This window comes from Lampetra fluviatilis, chromosome 67, assembly GCF_964198595.1.
Source record: "Lampetra fluviatilis chromosome 67, kcLamFluv1.1, whole genome shotgun sequence".
Lineage (NCBI taxonomy): Eukaryota > Metazoa > Chordata > Hyperoartia > Petromyzontiformes > Petromyzontidae > Lampetra > Lampetra fluviatilis.
Window position 1 is genome coordinate 4,219,679 of NC_136341.1, and position 12,667 is coordinate 4,232,345.

Sequence of the window (12,667 nt, forward strand, 5' to 3'; positions counted from 1 at the left end):
GAGACAGGTCAGGGTTCCAGACCGTTTATTCCACCGCCGTCACACATAGCTCCCCCCCGTTCATCCACAGCTCTCTCCACACACAGCGCCCTCCTTCATCCACGGCTCTCTCCACACACAGCTCCCTCCTTCATCCACAGCTCCATCCACAGCTCTCTCTACACGCAGCTCCCTCCTTCATACGCAGCTCTCTCCGTCACACAGCTTCCTCAATCCACAGCTCTCTTCACAAACAAGCTCCCCTGTTCATCCACAGCTCTCTCCACACACAGCTCCCTCCTTCATTGACGGTGTGTGGGTGGGGGGTGTAAGCGATGCAATGAATGGCTAATTAATGGTTGATTAATGGTTGATTAGTGGACGGTGGTCACGTCTCGGGCACGTGCAATTGTTTCCGAATTGCACCGTTCGTGATATCCTGCAAAACCACACGGAAGAAGAGTGGGACGGGGTGGGACGGGGGGGGGGACACAACAGCATAAAGGTCCCCTAATCATCCACGATCTGAACACTGTTGGACGAACGCCTTCCCGAGCAATCACCAGATCTCACGGACTCGCAACGCGCCCTGCCTGACTCCGGCATGCAAGCCGATCTCTGTGCAACATCTCCATTCCAACTTCTGCCCTGTGCCTGGCATTACATCTTCTGCCCTGTGAGTGTGTGGTTGGGCGAGTGGTTGGTTGGGTGAATGGGTGAGTGTATGAGTAAGTAATTGAGTGGGTGGGTGAGTGGATGAGAGTGAGTAGGTGATTGGGTGGGTAGGTGGGTGAGTGGATGAGTGGCTAAGTAGGTCCGTGTGTGGATGAGTGAGTGGGTAAGTGTATTAGTAAGTAATTGATTGAGTGGGTGAGTAAATGAGTGTGTGGGTGAGTGGATGAGAGTGTGAGCAGGTGATTGGGTGGGTGAGTGGATGAGTGGGTAAGTAGGTCAGTGTGTGAGTGAGTGGGTGAGTGGATGAGAGTGAGTAGGTTATTGGGTGGGTGGGTCGGTGGGTGAGTGTATGAGTAAGTAATTGAGTGGATGGGTGAGTGACTGAGTGGGTGGGTGAGTGGATGAGAGTGTGAGTAGGTGATTGGGTGGGTAGGTGGGTGAGTGGGTAAGTAGGTCAGTGTGTGGGTGAGTAGGCGAATAGATGAGGAGGTAATTGAGTGGGTGAGTGAGTGAGTGAGTGGTTGAGTAAATGAGTGACTCAGTGGGTGGGTGAGTAGATGAGAGTGAGTAGGTGATTGGGTGGGTAGGTGGGTGAGTGGATGAGTGAGTAAGTAGGTCAGTGTGTGGGTGAGTAGGCGAGTAGATGAAGTAATTGAGTGGGTGAGTGAGTGAGTGGTTGAGTAAATGAGTGACTCAGTGGGTGGGTGAGTGGATGAGAGTGTGAGTAGGTGATTGGGTGGGTAGGTGGGTGAGTGGATGAGTGAGTAAGTAGGTCAGTGTGTGAGTGAATGGGTGAGTGTATGAGTAAGTAATTGAGTGGGTGGGTGAGTAAATGAGTGGGTGGGTGAGTGGATGAGAGTGAGAGTAGGTGATTGAGAGAGACGCAGACTCCAAATATACAGCAGCAGGCGTCGTCAAGGTCTGGATCGGACTCACAACCTCCTGCGTGCCGGGCGAGGTAGTCAACATCTCCTAGCCACCGTGATGATGATGATGATGAGAGAGAGACACGCCAACTTCAAATATACAGCAGCAGGCGTCAGGGTCGGGATGGAACCCACGACCTCCTGTATACCAGGCGAGGTAGTCAACATCTCATAGCCACCGTGATGATGATGATGAGAGAGAGACACGCCAACTCCAAATCTACAGCAGGAGGGGTCGTCAAGGTCGGGATCGAACCCACGACCTCCTGTATACCAGGCGAGGTAGTCAACATCTCCTAGCCACCGTGATGATGATGATGAGAGAGAGACACGCCAACTCCAAATCTACAGCAGGAGGGGTCGTCAAGGTCGGGATCGAACCCACGACCTCCTGTAAACCAGGCGAGGTAGTCAACATCTCCTAGCCACCACGGCGCCCGCCGTAGGAGCTGCTCCCACACCTCACCTGCTAGCCCTTGGTCTCCTCTTCCTCCTCCTCCTCCTCCTCGCTGCTGCTGGGTCCGCAGGTGAGGTCACTCACCTGCGACTTCCTCCCGCGCACCACTCGGAGCTGAGCCGAGCAGAGCCAGGAGCTCTGCGCGACAGGACGCGGTCACGCGCAACAACAGTCGCCCGCAACAACAGTCGTGCCCCCCCACAACAACAGTCGCCCGCAACAACAGTTGCCTGCAACAACAGTCGCCCACAACAACAGTCGTGCCCCCCCACAACAACAGTTGCCCGCAACAACAGTTACCCACAACAACAGTCGTGCCCCCCCACAACAACAGTTGCCCGCAACAACAGTCGCCCGCAACAACAGTCGCCCACAACAACAGTCGCGCCCCCCGCAACAACAGTTGCCCACAACAACAGTTGCCCACAACAACAGTCGCCCACAACAACAGTCGCCCACAACAACAATCGCCCACAACAACAATCGCCCACAACAACAGTCGCGCCCCCCGCAACAACAGTTGCCCGCAACAACAGTTGCCCACAACAACAGTCGCCCACAACAAAAGTCGCCCACAACAACAGTCGCGCCCCCCGCAACAACAATCGCCCACAACAACAGTTGCCCACAACAACAGTCGCCCACAACAACAGTCGCCCACAACAACAGTTGCGCCCCCCGCAACAACAGTTGCCCACAACAACAGTTGCCCACAACAACAATCGCCCACAACAACAGTCGCGCCCCCCGCAACAACAATCGCCCACAACAACAATCGCCCACAACAACAATCGCCCACAACAACAATCGCCCACAACAACAATCGCCCACAACAACAGTCGTGCCCCCCACAACAACAGTCGCCCGCAACAACAGTCGCCCACAACAACAGTCGCCCACAACAACAGTCGCCCACAACAACAATCGCCCACAACAACAGTCGCGCCCCCCGCAACAACAGTTGCCCACAACAACAGTCGCCCACAACAACAGTCGCGCCCCCCGCAACAACAGTCGCCCGCAACAACAGTCGCCCACAACAACAGTCGCCCACAACAACAGTCGCCCACAACAACAATCGCCCACAACAACAGTCGCGCCCCCCGCAACAACAGTTGCCCACAACAACAGTCGCCCACAACAACAATCGCCCACAACAACAGTTGCCCACAACAACAGTCGCCCACAACAACAGTCGCCCACAACAACAATCGCCCACAACAACAGTCGCGCCCCCCGCAACAACAGTTGCCCACAACAACAGTTGCCCACAACAACAATCGCCCACAACAACAGTCGCGCCCCCCGCAACAACAGTTGCCCACAACAACAGTTGCCCGCAACAACAATCGCCCACAACAACAGTCGCGCCCCCCGCAACAACAGTTGCCCACAACAACAATCGCCCACAACAACAATCGCCCACAACAACAATCGCCCACAACAACAGTCGTGCCCCCCACAACAACAGTCGCCCGCAACAACAGTCGCCCACAACAACAATCGCCCACAACAACAGTCGCGCCCCCCGCAACAACAGTTGCCCACAACAACAGTCGCCCACAACAACAGTCGCCCACAACAACAGTTGCCCGCAACAACAATCGCCCACAACAACAGTCGCGCCCCCCGCAACAACAGTTGCCCACAACAACAGTCGCCCACAACAACAGTCGCCCACAACAACAATCGCCCACAACAACAGTCGTGCCCCCCACAACATCAATCGCCCACAACACAGTCGCTCAGCTCCTGCGCTGTCACCGATGACCGAGCGGTGGGACGGAGCTCGCGTCCAGCAGCGGACAGAGCCTGGCGTTGTTGCCGGCAACAACGACAACAACGTTGCTGGCGTGTGGGTGGGTGTGTGGGGGTGTGTGTAGGTGTGGGTTGGTGTGTGTGTGGGTGTGTGTGTGTGTGGGTGGGTGTGTGGGGGTGTGGGTTGGTGTGGATGGGTGTGTGTGTGTGTAGGCGTGTGTCTGTGTGTGTCTGTCTGTGTGTGTGTGTCTGTGTGTGTCTGCGTGTGTGTGTGTCTGTGTGTGTCTGTGTGTGTGGGCGTGTGTGTGGGTGTGTGTGTAGGCGTGTGTGTGTGTCTGTGTGTGGGTGTGTGTGTGTCTGTCTGTGTGTGTGGGTGTGTCTGTGTGTGGGTGTGTCTGTGTGTGTGTGTCTGTGTGTGTGTGTGTAGGCGTGTGTGTGTGTGTAGGCGTGTGTGTGTCTGTGTGTGTGTGTCTGTGTGTGTGTGTCTGTGTGTGTGTGTCTGTGTGTGTGTGTGTCTGTGTGTGTGTGTGTAGGCGTGTGTGTCTGTGTGTGTGTGTGTCTGTGTGTGTGTGTGTCTGTGTGTGTGTGTGTCTGTGTGTGTGTGTGTCTGTGTGTGTGTGTGGGTGTGTGTCTATGTGTGTAGGCGTGTGTGTGTGTGTAGGTGTGTGTGTGTCTGTGTGTGTGTGTGTCTGTGTGTGTGGGTGTGTGTCTGTGTGGGTGTGTCTGTGTGTGTGTGGGTGTGTGTGTGTGTAGGCGTGTGTGTGTGTGTCTGTGTGGGTGTGTGTCTGTGTGTGTAGGTGTGTGTGTGTGTAGGCGTGTGTGTAGGTGTGTGTCTGTGTGTGTGTGTGTCTGTGTGTGTGTGTGTCTGTGTGTGTGGGTGTGTGTCTATGTGTGTAGGCGTGTGTGTGTGTGTAGGTGTGTGTGTGTCTGTGTGTGTGTGTGTCTGTGTGTGTGGGTGTGTGTCTGTGTGGGTGTGTCTGTGTGTGTGTGGGTGTGTGTGTGTAGGCGTGTGTGTGTGTGTAGGTGTGGGTGTGTGTCTGTGTGTGTAGGTGTGTGTGTGTGTGGGCGTGTGTGTGTCTGTGTGTGTGTGTCTGTGTGTGTGTCTGTGTGTGTGGGTGTGTCTGTGTCTGTGTGTGTCTGTGTGTGTGTCTGTGTGTGTGGGTGTGTCTGTGTCTGTGTGTGTGTCTGTGTGTGTGTGTAGGCGTGTGTGTAGGTGTGTGTGTCTGTGTGTGTGTCTGTGTGTGTAGGTGTGTGTGTGTAGGCGTGTGTGTGTCTGTGTGTGTGTAGGTGTGTGTGTGTGTGTGTGGGCGTGTGTGTGGGTGGGGCATCGACTCTGAGCGGAGAGGAACTCCCCGCGCCACTCACGGGCACCGCTCCGGACATGAAGTCGCAGCTCCTCCAGTCGACCACGTGGCCGCCGTCATCGTCGCCGTCGACGCCCTTGAAGCAAACCGTCTCCCTCACCTCGAACTTCACGCAGTAGCTGCCTCCGAAGCCCTGGTCCTAGAGGGGCGAAACGGTGGTGGTGGTGGTGGTCGTGGTGGTGGTGGTCGTGGTGGTGGTGGTGGTCGTGGTGGTGGTGGTCGTGGTGGTGGTGGTCGTGGTGGTGGTGGTGTTGGTGGTGGTCGTGGTGGTGGTGTTGGTAGTCGTGGTGGTCGTGTTGGTGGTGGTGGTGTTGGTGGCCGTGGTCGTGTTGGTGGTGGTGGTCGTGTTGGTGGTGGTGGTCGTGGTGTTAGTGTTGTTGGTGGTCGTGGTGTTGGTGGTGGTGGTGTTGTTGGTGGTGTTGATGGAGATGGTGTTGGTGGTGGTGTTGGTGGTGTTGGTGGTGGTGGTGTTGGTGGTGGTGGTGTTGGTGGTGGTGGTGGTGTTGGTGTTGGTGGTGGTGTTGGTGGTGGTGTTGGTGGTGGTGGTGGTGGTGTTGGTGGTGGTGGTGGTGTTGGTGGTGTTGGTGGTGTTGGTGGTGGTGGTGTTGGTGGTGGTGTTGGTGGTGGTGTTGGTGGTGGTGGTGTTGGTGGTGGTGGTGTTGGTGGTGGTGGTGGTGGTGTTGGTGGTGGTGGTGGTACACACAATGGCCGTGGCGGAGATAGCAAGTTCAAGTCCTGCGTCTGGGTGCCCCAGACTCTGAGGAACGTCGTCCTAGAGGTAGGCCTCGGCAAGGTAAGGTCAAAGTTCAAATGTACCTTTACCAGAGGTGGGACAAAGTCATTGTTATGCAAGTCCAAGTCGAGTCGCAAGTCATCAAATTCATGACTCGAGTCTGACTCGAGTCCAAGTCACATGACTCGAGTCCACATCTCATAGGTGGGACAAAGTCATTGTTATGCAAGTCCAAGTCGAGTCGCAAGTCATCAAATTCATGACTCGAGTCTGACTCGAGTCCAAGTCACATGACTCGAGTCCACACCTCTGACCTTTACCCTACCTTTTACCTTACCACAATACAATCACTCTACCTTCTTGGTTCTTTCGGTAAAGTCACGAAGAAGGGAATAAAATAATAAAAATAAACCATAATAAAATAATTCTCACGACGTTTCGGCCACAACGCAAGCAGCCGTCCTCAGGTGAAGAACAGGTCTGTCGAGGCGACAGCGTCTGAATGAAACAGCACCATGCTTGGAGCGTCTATTTAAGCTGGGTTGGAAGGGGGGGAAAGGGCACTTCGACAAAAGAATTTGCATATCAAGAGGAATTTAGCATATTTATGGGAAATGCAGGAATGTGATTAGTACTACTCATGCCCGTGCATTATGCAGGATTAGCAGCATCAAAGGGAGGGGATAGGGGTAGAATTAATAAAGGGAAGGAGTGTTAATAGTATGTAGCTGCTGTAACTAAAACCACCACGTAAACAACTAAATTATAAACTACATAGTATCATCAGTATACTAACTATACTCTGCAATAAGCTGAGTTACTAACAGTAAGTAATACATTACAATTCTACGTCGTAAAAATTATATAATATGCTTCCATCTAAACTGTAAGAGAATAAATCTTGTAACTCAATTTTAACCCACTTCCCAATGTGGTATCGACTGCAAACTTGGTATACGTATGTCATACTGATGACAATACTCTATTCTTTCATAAAAAATACAAATATGTTTTTAAACATTTTTTTAATGTTATGTTTCGGCTTGGGTCTAATTGTCCACGCTCAACTGACGTTGGCTGTAATTGGCCACGGTCCCCTTACGTTATGGCAAGCTTCGGGGCCACTTCCTGGAGTCGTGGAGTTCTCCCATTACTAGGACATTTAATAAAAGCGTGTTTTTAAGAAAGTTTGTTTAAATATTACTTATTAAATGGAGGCCACGGACTGCGCCACGGAGCTTCTAGCGGTAAACTAGGCACCGCATTTACCGGGTAATACTTCGCGCTACCTTTACCCTACCGGGTAAATTATTCCGATCTACCTTTACCCTGTACCCTTTACCTTACCCCTTGGCATGTAGACACCTTTACCTTTACCCGGTAAAAAGGGTAAATTGCCTTACCTTGCCGAGGCCTACCTAGAGACTTAGACAGCGGGAGCAGCAGCAGGGCAGGAGCGACGGGGGGAAAGCAGAGGTCGCAACCGGGTACCCGATACCCATACCCTACCCGATACCCGGCTACCCGTACCCGGCTGGGTACGGGTAGGGTAAAGGTAGCCGGGTATCGGGTAGGGTACGGGTACCCGTTTGCGACCCTGGTGCAGCCGGGTACGGGTAGGCCGTGAGTCACTGGTGAGTCACCGTTTGTCACTCATTTCCCAACGTCTTGTCTCTTCTCACAATTCAAGTTCCTAGAATCAACCCACCCGCGCCTGCAACATGGCTTCATCCCAGAGGTCGCAATCAGGTACCCGATACCCGTACCCTACCCGTACCCGGCCGGGTACGGGTACCCATTTGCGACCCTGGTGCGGCCGGGTACGGGTAAGGAATCAAAACCCAAAATTTCGATTTAAAGCTTTCGTGACTGCAGGGATTCATCTTCTTGGTTCTTTCAGTAATGTCACGTAGAATGGAAATAATAAAATAATAAAAATGAAACATAATACAATTATTCTCACGACGTTTCGGCCACAACGCAAGCAGCCGTCCTCAGGTGAAGAACAGATCTGTCGAGAAGGACTGTCGAGAAGACAGCGTCTGAATGAACGTCTTCTCGACAGACCTGTTCTTCACCTGACGGCTGCTTGCGTTGTGGCCGAAACGTCGTGAGAATTATTTAGTTTCATTTTTATTATTTTATTATTTCCCTTCTACGTGACTTTACCGAAAGAACCAAGAATAAGTATAACCAGTAAAAACAAAGTTTTTCACTATAAATCCTTTATATGCGTGGCGGCTAGAGTCCTCTCGTCCTCTGGCTTGAGATGGCTGCCACCTATGGGTCAGATGATTGCATTGCACCATTAAGCAATTGGTAATTAAATATATTTTTGTCCTAAAAAGTGTAAAATTTTGGAAAAAAATTTTCACGAACATTAATTGTCAAGCCCAACGAGTCTGTGTGCAAAATGTCAGCTCGATTGGATCACGGGAAGTGGGTTAAAAAACGACCGAAAGATTTGCACGGTCCTAAGCAAGCAAGCAAGCACGCAAGCAAGCGAACTGGGGGAAAGCGACCTGCTCCTCTCACCTTGATCTTCGAGATCCTCCAGAGCCCCATGACGCTGTGCGAGCCGAAGTCTGCGTTGACCGCGCTGACCAGCGCGTCTTCCTCTGCCGCCGGCAGTTTCACGGGGGCACCGGTCGCTATCCACAGCCACAGCTGCAGCGCCAGCAGCGGATAGAGCAGGACGCGACCCGGCGGGTAGGGCGACATGGCACGCGGCTCTGGTTGTGTGGAGCTAGGCTGGTACGGTCCGGGTGAGGGTGACGGTGTGTGTGTGTCGGTGTGTGTGTGTGGGTGTGTGTGTGTCAGGGGGTGTGTGTGTGTGTGGGTGTGTGTGTGTCAGGGGGTGTGTGTGTCGGTGTGTGTGTCAGGGTGTGTGTCAGGTGCTCGCTAACAGCACTTGCCCCTACAGTCTGTTTAAGGCTATACGGGGGATCTTTGTGTGTCAGGGTGTGTGTCGGTGCGTGTGTGTGTTTGTGTCGGTGTGTGTGTTTGTGTCGGTGTGTGTGTTTGTGTCGGTGTGTGTGTCGGTGCGTGTGTCGGTGTGTGGATCTGCCTGTGTCTGCACGTCTGAGAATGTGTATCCGCGGTGCGTAAAACTATCGCCCGCGTGTCTGTCTGTCTCTCTCTGTCTCTCTGTCTGTCTCTCTATCTGTCTCTGTGTCCGTCTCTCTCTGTCTCTCTGTCTGTCTCTCTGTCTCTGTCTCTCCGTCTGTCGCTCTGTCCGCCTCTCGCCGTGTCTGTCGCTTTTCTGGGACGGTCTCAAAGGGAGCGGCATTCCAGGGTAAATATTTGTGAATCTAAATCTAGATTTCAACATTGCCACGAGTCGCTGGCAGGTCACGTGTCTTGGACTTTCTGCTGCCGCTGCTGCTACAATCGCGAGACGCACACCGCACACGAGAACGGGGGTCACAGAGCTCAATGGCAGTGTCAACTTTGTGTACAAAGCTCCGTGTGTGTGTACACGTGTGTGTGACTGTGTGTGTGTGTACACGTGTGTGTGTATGTGTGACTGTGTGTGTGACTGTGTGTGTGTACACTGCCGGTTAGAAACATTTAGGCTGGCCTGCCTACGATCCATCCTGGGTTTAACCTGCAGGCTGGATTGTGTGAGGAGCTTACAAATCCTTGAAAGATCTGGGCAATGTCCCATCGGTGAGCTCCTCCGGCAGGCAAGGCTGCATTGGCTGGGCCATGTAGCCCGCATGCCCAGCCACCGCATGCCTAAACAGCATTTGTTCGGCCGGATCGAGGGGGCTAAACGGGCGCGGCACGGGCTAGAGAAGAGATGGAGTGATGTGGTACAGGAGGACGTGGAGCTGAATGGACTTGCCGATGACTGGTACCAGCAGTGTCAAGATCGGCCTCTGTGGAGGCTCGTAAAGGACGCTACTGGGCAGTTGGAGGCAGTCGCCCTCCAGCAACAACGGAGGGCGGAGGAGCGACGCTCACAACAACGAGCGGAGCGCCGGGTGGCTAAAGCACAGCAAGTTGGTACAGTAGGGGGCACAGGTGGTGCATCAGCCAGTCATCTTGGTCATCTCGGTCAGTCGACCCGTGGCACCTGGGTCTGCCCCGTGACCTCCTGCCAGCGGGCGTTCGACACTTCACGTGGCCTCAAGGTGCACTTGGCCTGGCACAAGCGTCCGGGTGACGTCACCGCCACTTAGTGGCGAATGGCGGTTGTTGTGGTGTGACTGTGTGGGGAGCGGTGGGTGTAGTGGTTAGCGCTACGCTGCGCTGTGAACCTGGCAACCCGAGTTCGATTCCCGCTCACGGCCAACACCGGCGGTGACAATTATCTGAACCGGTCCTGGGCCTCCCCTAGGTCGACTCGGCCTCAAACGAGTACCCGGTGCGGTGTGTAGTAAACATCGCCACTGGGGGAGACAAAGTCGGCCGGGCGTGGTGCTGGCCACCCACCCAACCTCTGAGCCGCGTTCTGCTGTTAAAGAGCTGAGAGACTCCGCCTCGCCGGAGCGCCACGGGGTAGAAATGAGAATCGTTGTTGTTGTTGCTGTTGTTAGAAGCCACGTGATCCTGCAAGGGAGTCTGTGCCCGTGACCTCCCTCCCCCGCAAGCCAATCGCTCTGCGGTTGCAATTTCGCAACGAGGGGGTCGAGTATCGGTCAGTGATCAGCAAACAACCACCACCACCCACACCGCTACTCAGACCACCACCACACTACCACCCACACACACTACAACCCACACCACCACCACCCACACCGCTACTCACACCACCACCACTCACCCACACACACAACCTATCCACACACCCACCAACCACCCACACACCACCCATCCAACACACACCACCACCCACACACACCGCTACTCACACCACCACCACCCACTACAACCCCACCACCACCCACCCCACCACCCACTCACACCACCACCCATCCGCCCACACCACCACCACCCGCACTCACACCACTCCCACCCACACCTCCATCCACCCATACCACCACTCACCCACCCACACCTCCACCCACCCACACCACCACCACCCACCCACCCACACCACACACCAACCACCCACCAACCAACCAACCACACCACCACCCACACACACCACCACCACCACCCACACCACCACCCACTCATCCAAACCACAACCCACCCACACACCCACCAACCACTCACACAACCACCACCCACACACCACCTCCACCCACCCACCAACCACCCACACCCCCACCACCATCCACCAACCACACCACCCACACCCCCACCACCATCCACCCACCCCACCACTCCCACCCACACCTCCACCCACCACCCACCCACCCCACCACCCACCCACCCACACCACCACCAACCACCACCCACCCCAACCACCCACACACCACCACTCCCATTCACACCTCCACCACCCACCCACCCACACACCACCCACCCACACACCACCCACTCATCCACACCACCACCCACCCACCCACACCACCACCCACACACCCACCCACCAACCACTCCTCCACCCACCAACCACCCACACCTCCACTCACACCACCACCCACCACCCACCACCACCCACACCCCCCACTGACTCCGTGGCAGCTTCGCTCTCCATGTCGCTCTCTCTTTTTTTTTTACGATCAGTGGAAACAAGAAGATGCTCCGTGTATTCGGCACTTTGTTTCGTTCATCATTTTGTAATTTTTTTTTTTTACGGGGCTTTATGTAACCCTCGCTCTCTCGCTCTCTCGCTCGCTCGCTCTCTCTGCCCACGGTCGGGAGGTCACGGTCCCCCTGCGCCAATTGGCTCACGAAACCCACCACCACTCCCCCCCCCCCCCACCACTAGTGTATAGTACAGCACTAGTGTATAGTGTATAGTATAGTGTAGTGTATAGTGTAGTATACTAGTACAGCACTAGTGTATAGTGTAGTGCATAGTGTAGTGTATAGTGTAGTGTATAGTATAGTGTAGTGTATAGTGTAGTATACTAGTGTATAGTGTAGTATACTAGTACAGCACTAGCGTATAGTGTAGTGCATAGTGTAGTGTATAGTAGTGTAGTGTATAGTGTAGTGTATAGTAGTGTAGTGTATAGTAGTGTATAGTGTAGTGTAGTGTATAGTAGTGTATAGTGTAGTGTACTAGTACAGCACTAGTGTATAGTGTAGTGTATAGTGTAGTGTACTGGTGTATAGTAGTGTAGTGTATAGTGTAGTTTATAGTGTAGTATACTAGTACAGCACTAGTGTATAGTGTAGTGTATAGTGTAGTGTACTGGTGTATAGTAGTGTAGTGTATAGTGTAGTTTATAGTGTAGTATACTAGTACAGCACTAGTGTATAGTGTAGTGTATAGTGTAGTGTACTGGTGTATAGTAGTGTAGTGTATAGTGTAGTATACTAATACATCACTACACCGGTTGCGTATTGGAGAGCCAAGCCACAACGTTTACAATCCGATCACAGTCACGTTCCGCCAGTAATCACAACCGGCATCATCAGGCAACAGACACTCGGGGAGAAATCCACCTCCCCGTTACGTTCCTTCAACAGAGCGCTGATGGCGTAGCGGTGGGGCGGGGAGGGGGATTCATGAACGCGGATTTAACCTCCTGCTGAGAGAGCGAGCGAGAGCGAGCGAGAGAGAGAGCGAGAGAGCGAGAGAGAGAGCGAGTGAGAGAGAGCGAGCGAGCGAGTGAGAGAGAGCGAGAGAGAGAGAGCGAGTGAGAGAGAGAGCGAGTGAGAGAGAGCGAGCGAGCGAGAGAGAGAGAGTGAGAGAGAGAGCGAGCGAGCGAGA

At 53.8% G+C, this 12,667-nt stretch overlaps 1 protein-coding gene across 1 annotated transcript; it reads right to left on the reverse strand.

Moving 5' to 3' along the window:
• Positions 1-8: 8 nt before the first annotated feature.
• LOC144952447 (uncharacterized) lies at positions 9-9,234 on the reverse strand. The gene is made up of 4 exons (XM_078882855.1): positions 8,428-9,234; positions 5,161-5,298; positions 2,047-2,175; positions 9-418 (listed from the first exon to the last, which is right to left on the reverse strand). Exons 1-3 carry the CDS (start codon positions 8,611-8,613, stop codon positions 2,050-2,052), a joined length of 450 nt encoding a protein of 149 aa, XP_078738981.1. The 5' UTR covers positions 8,614-9,234; the 3' UTR covers positions 9-418; positions 2,047-2,049.
• Between the last annotated feature and the right edge of the window lie 3,433 nt (positions 9,235-12,667).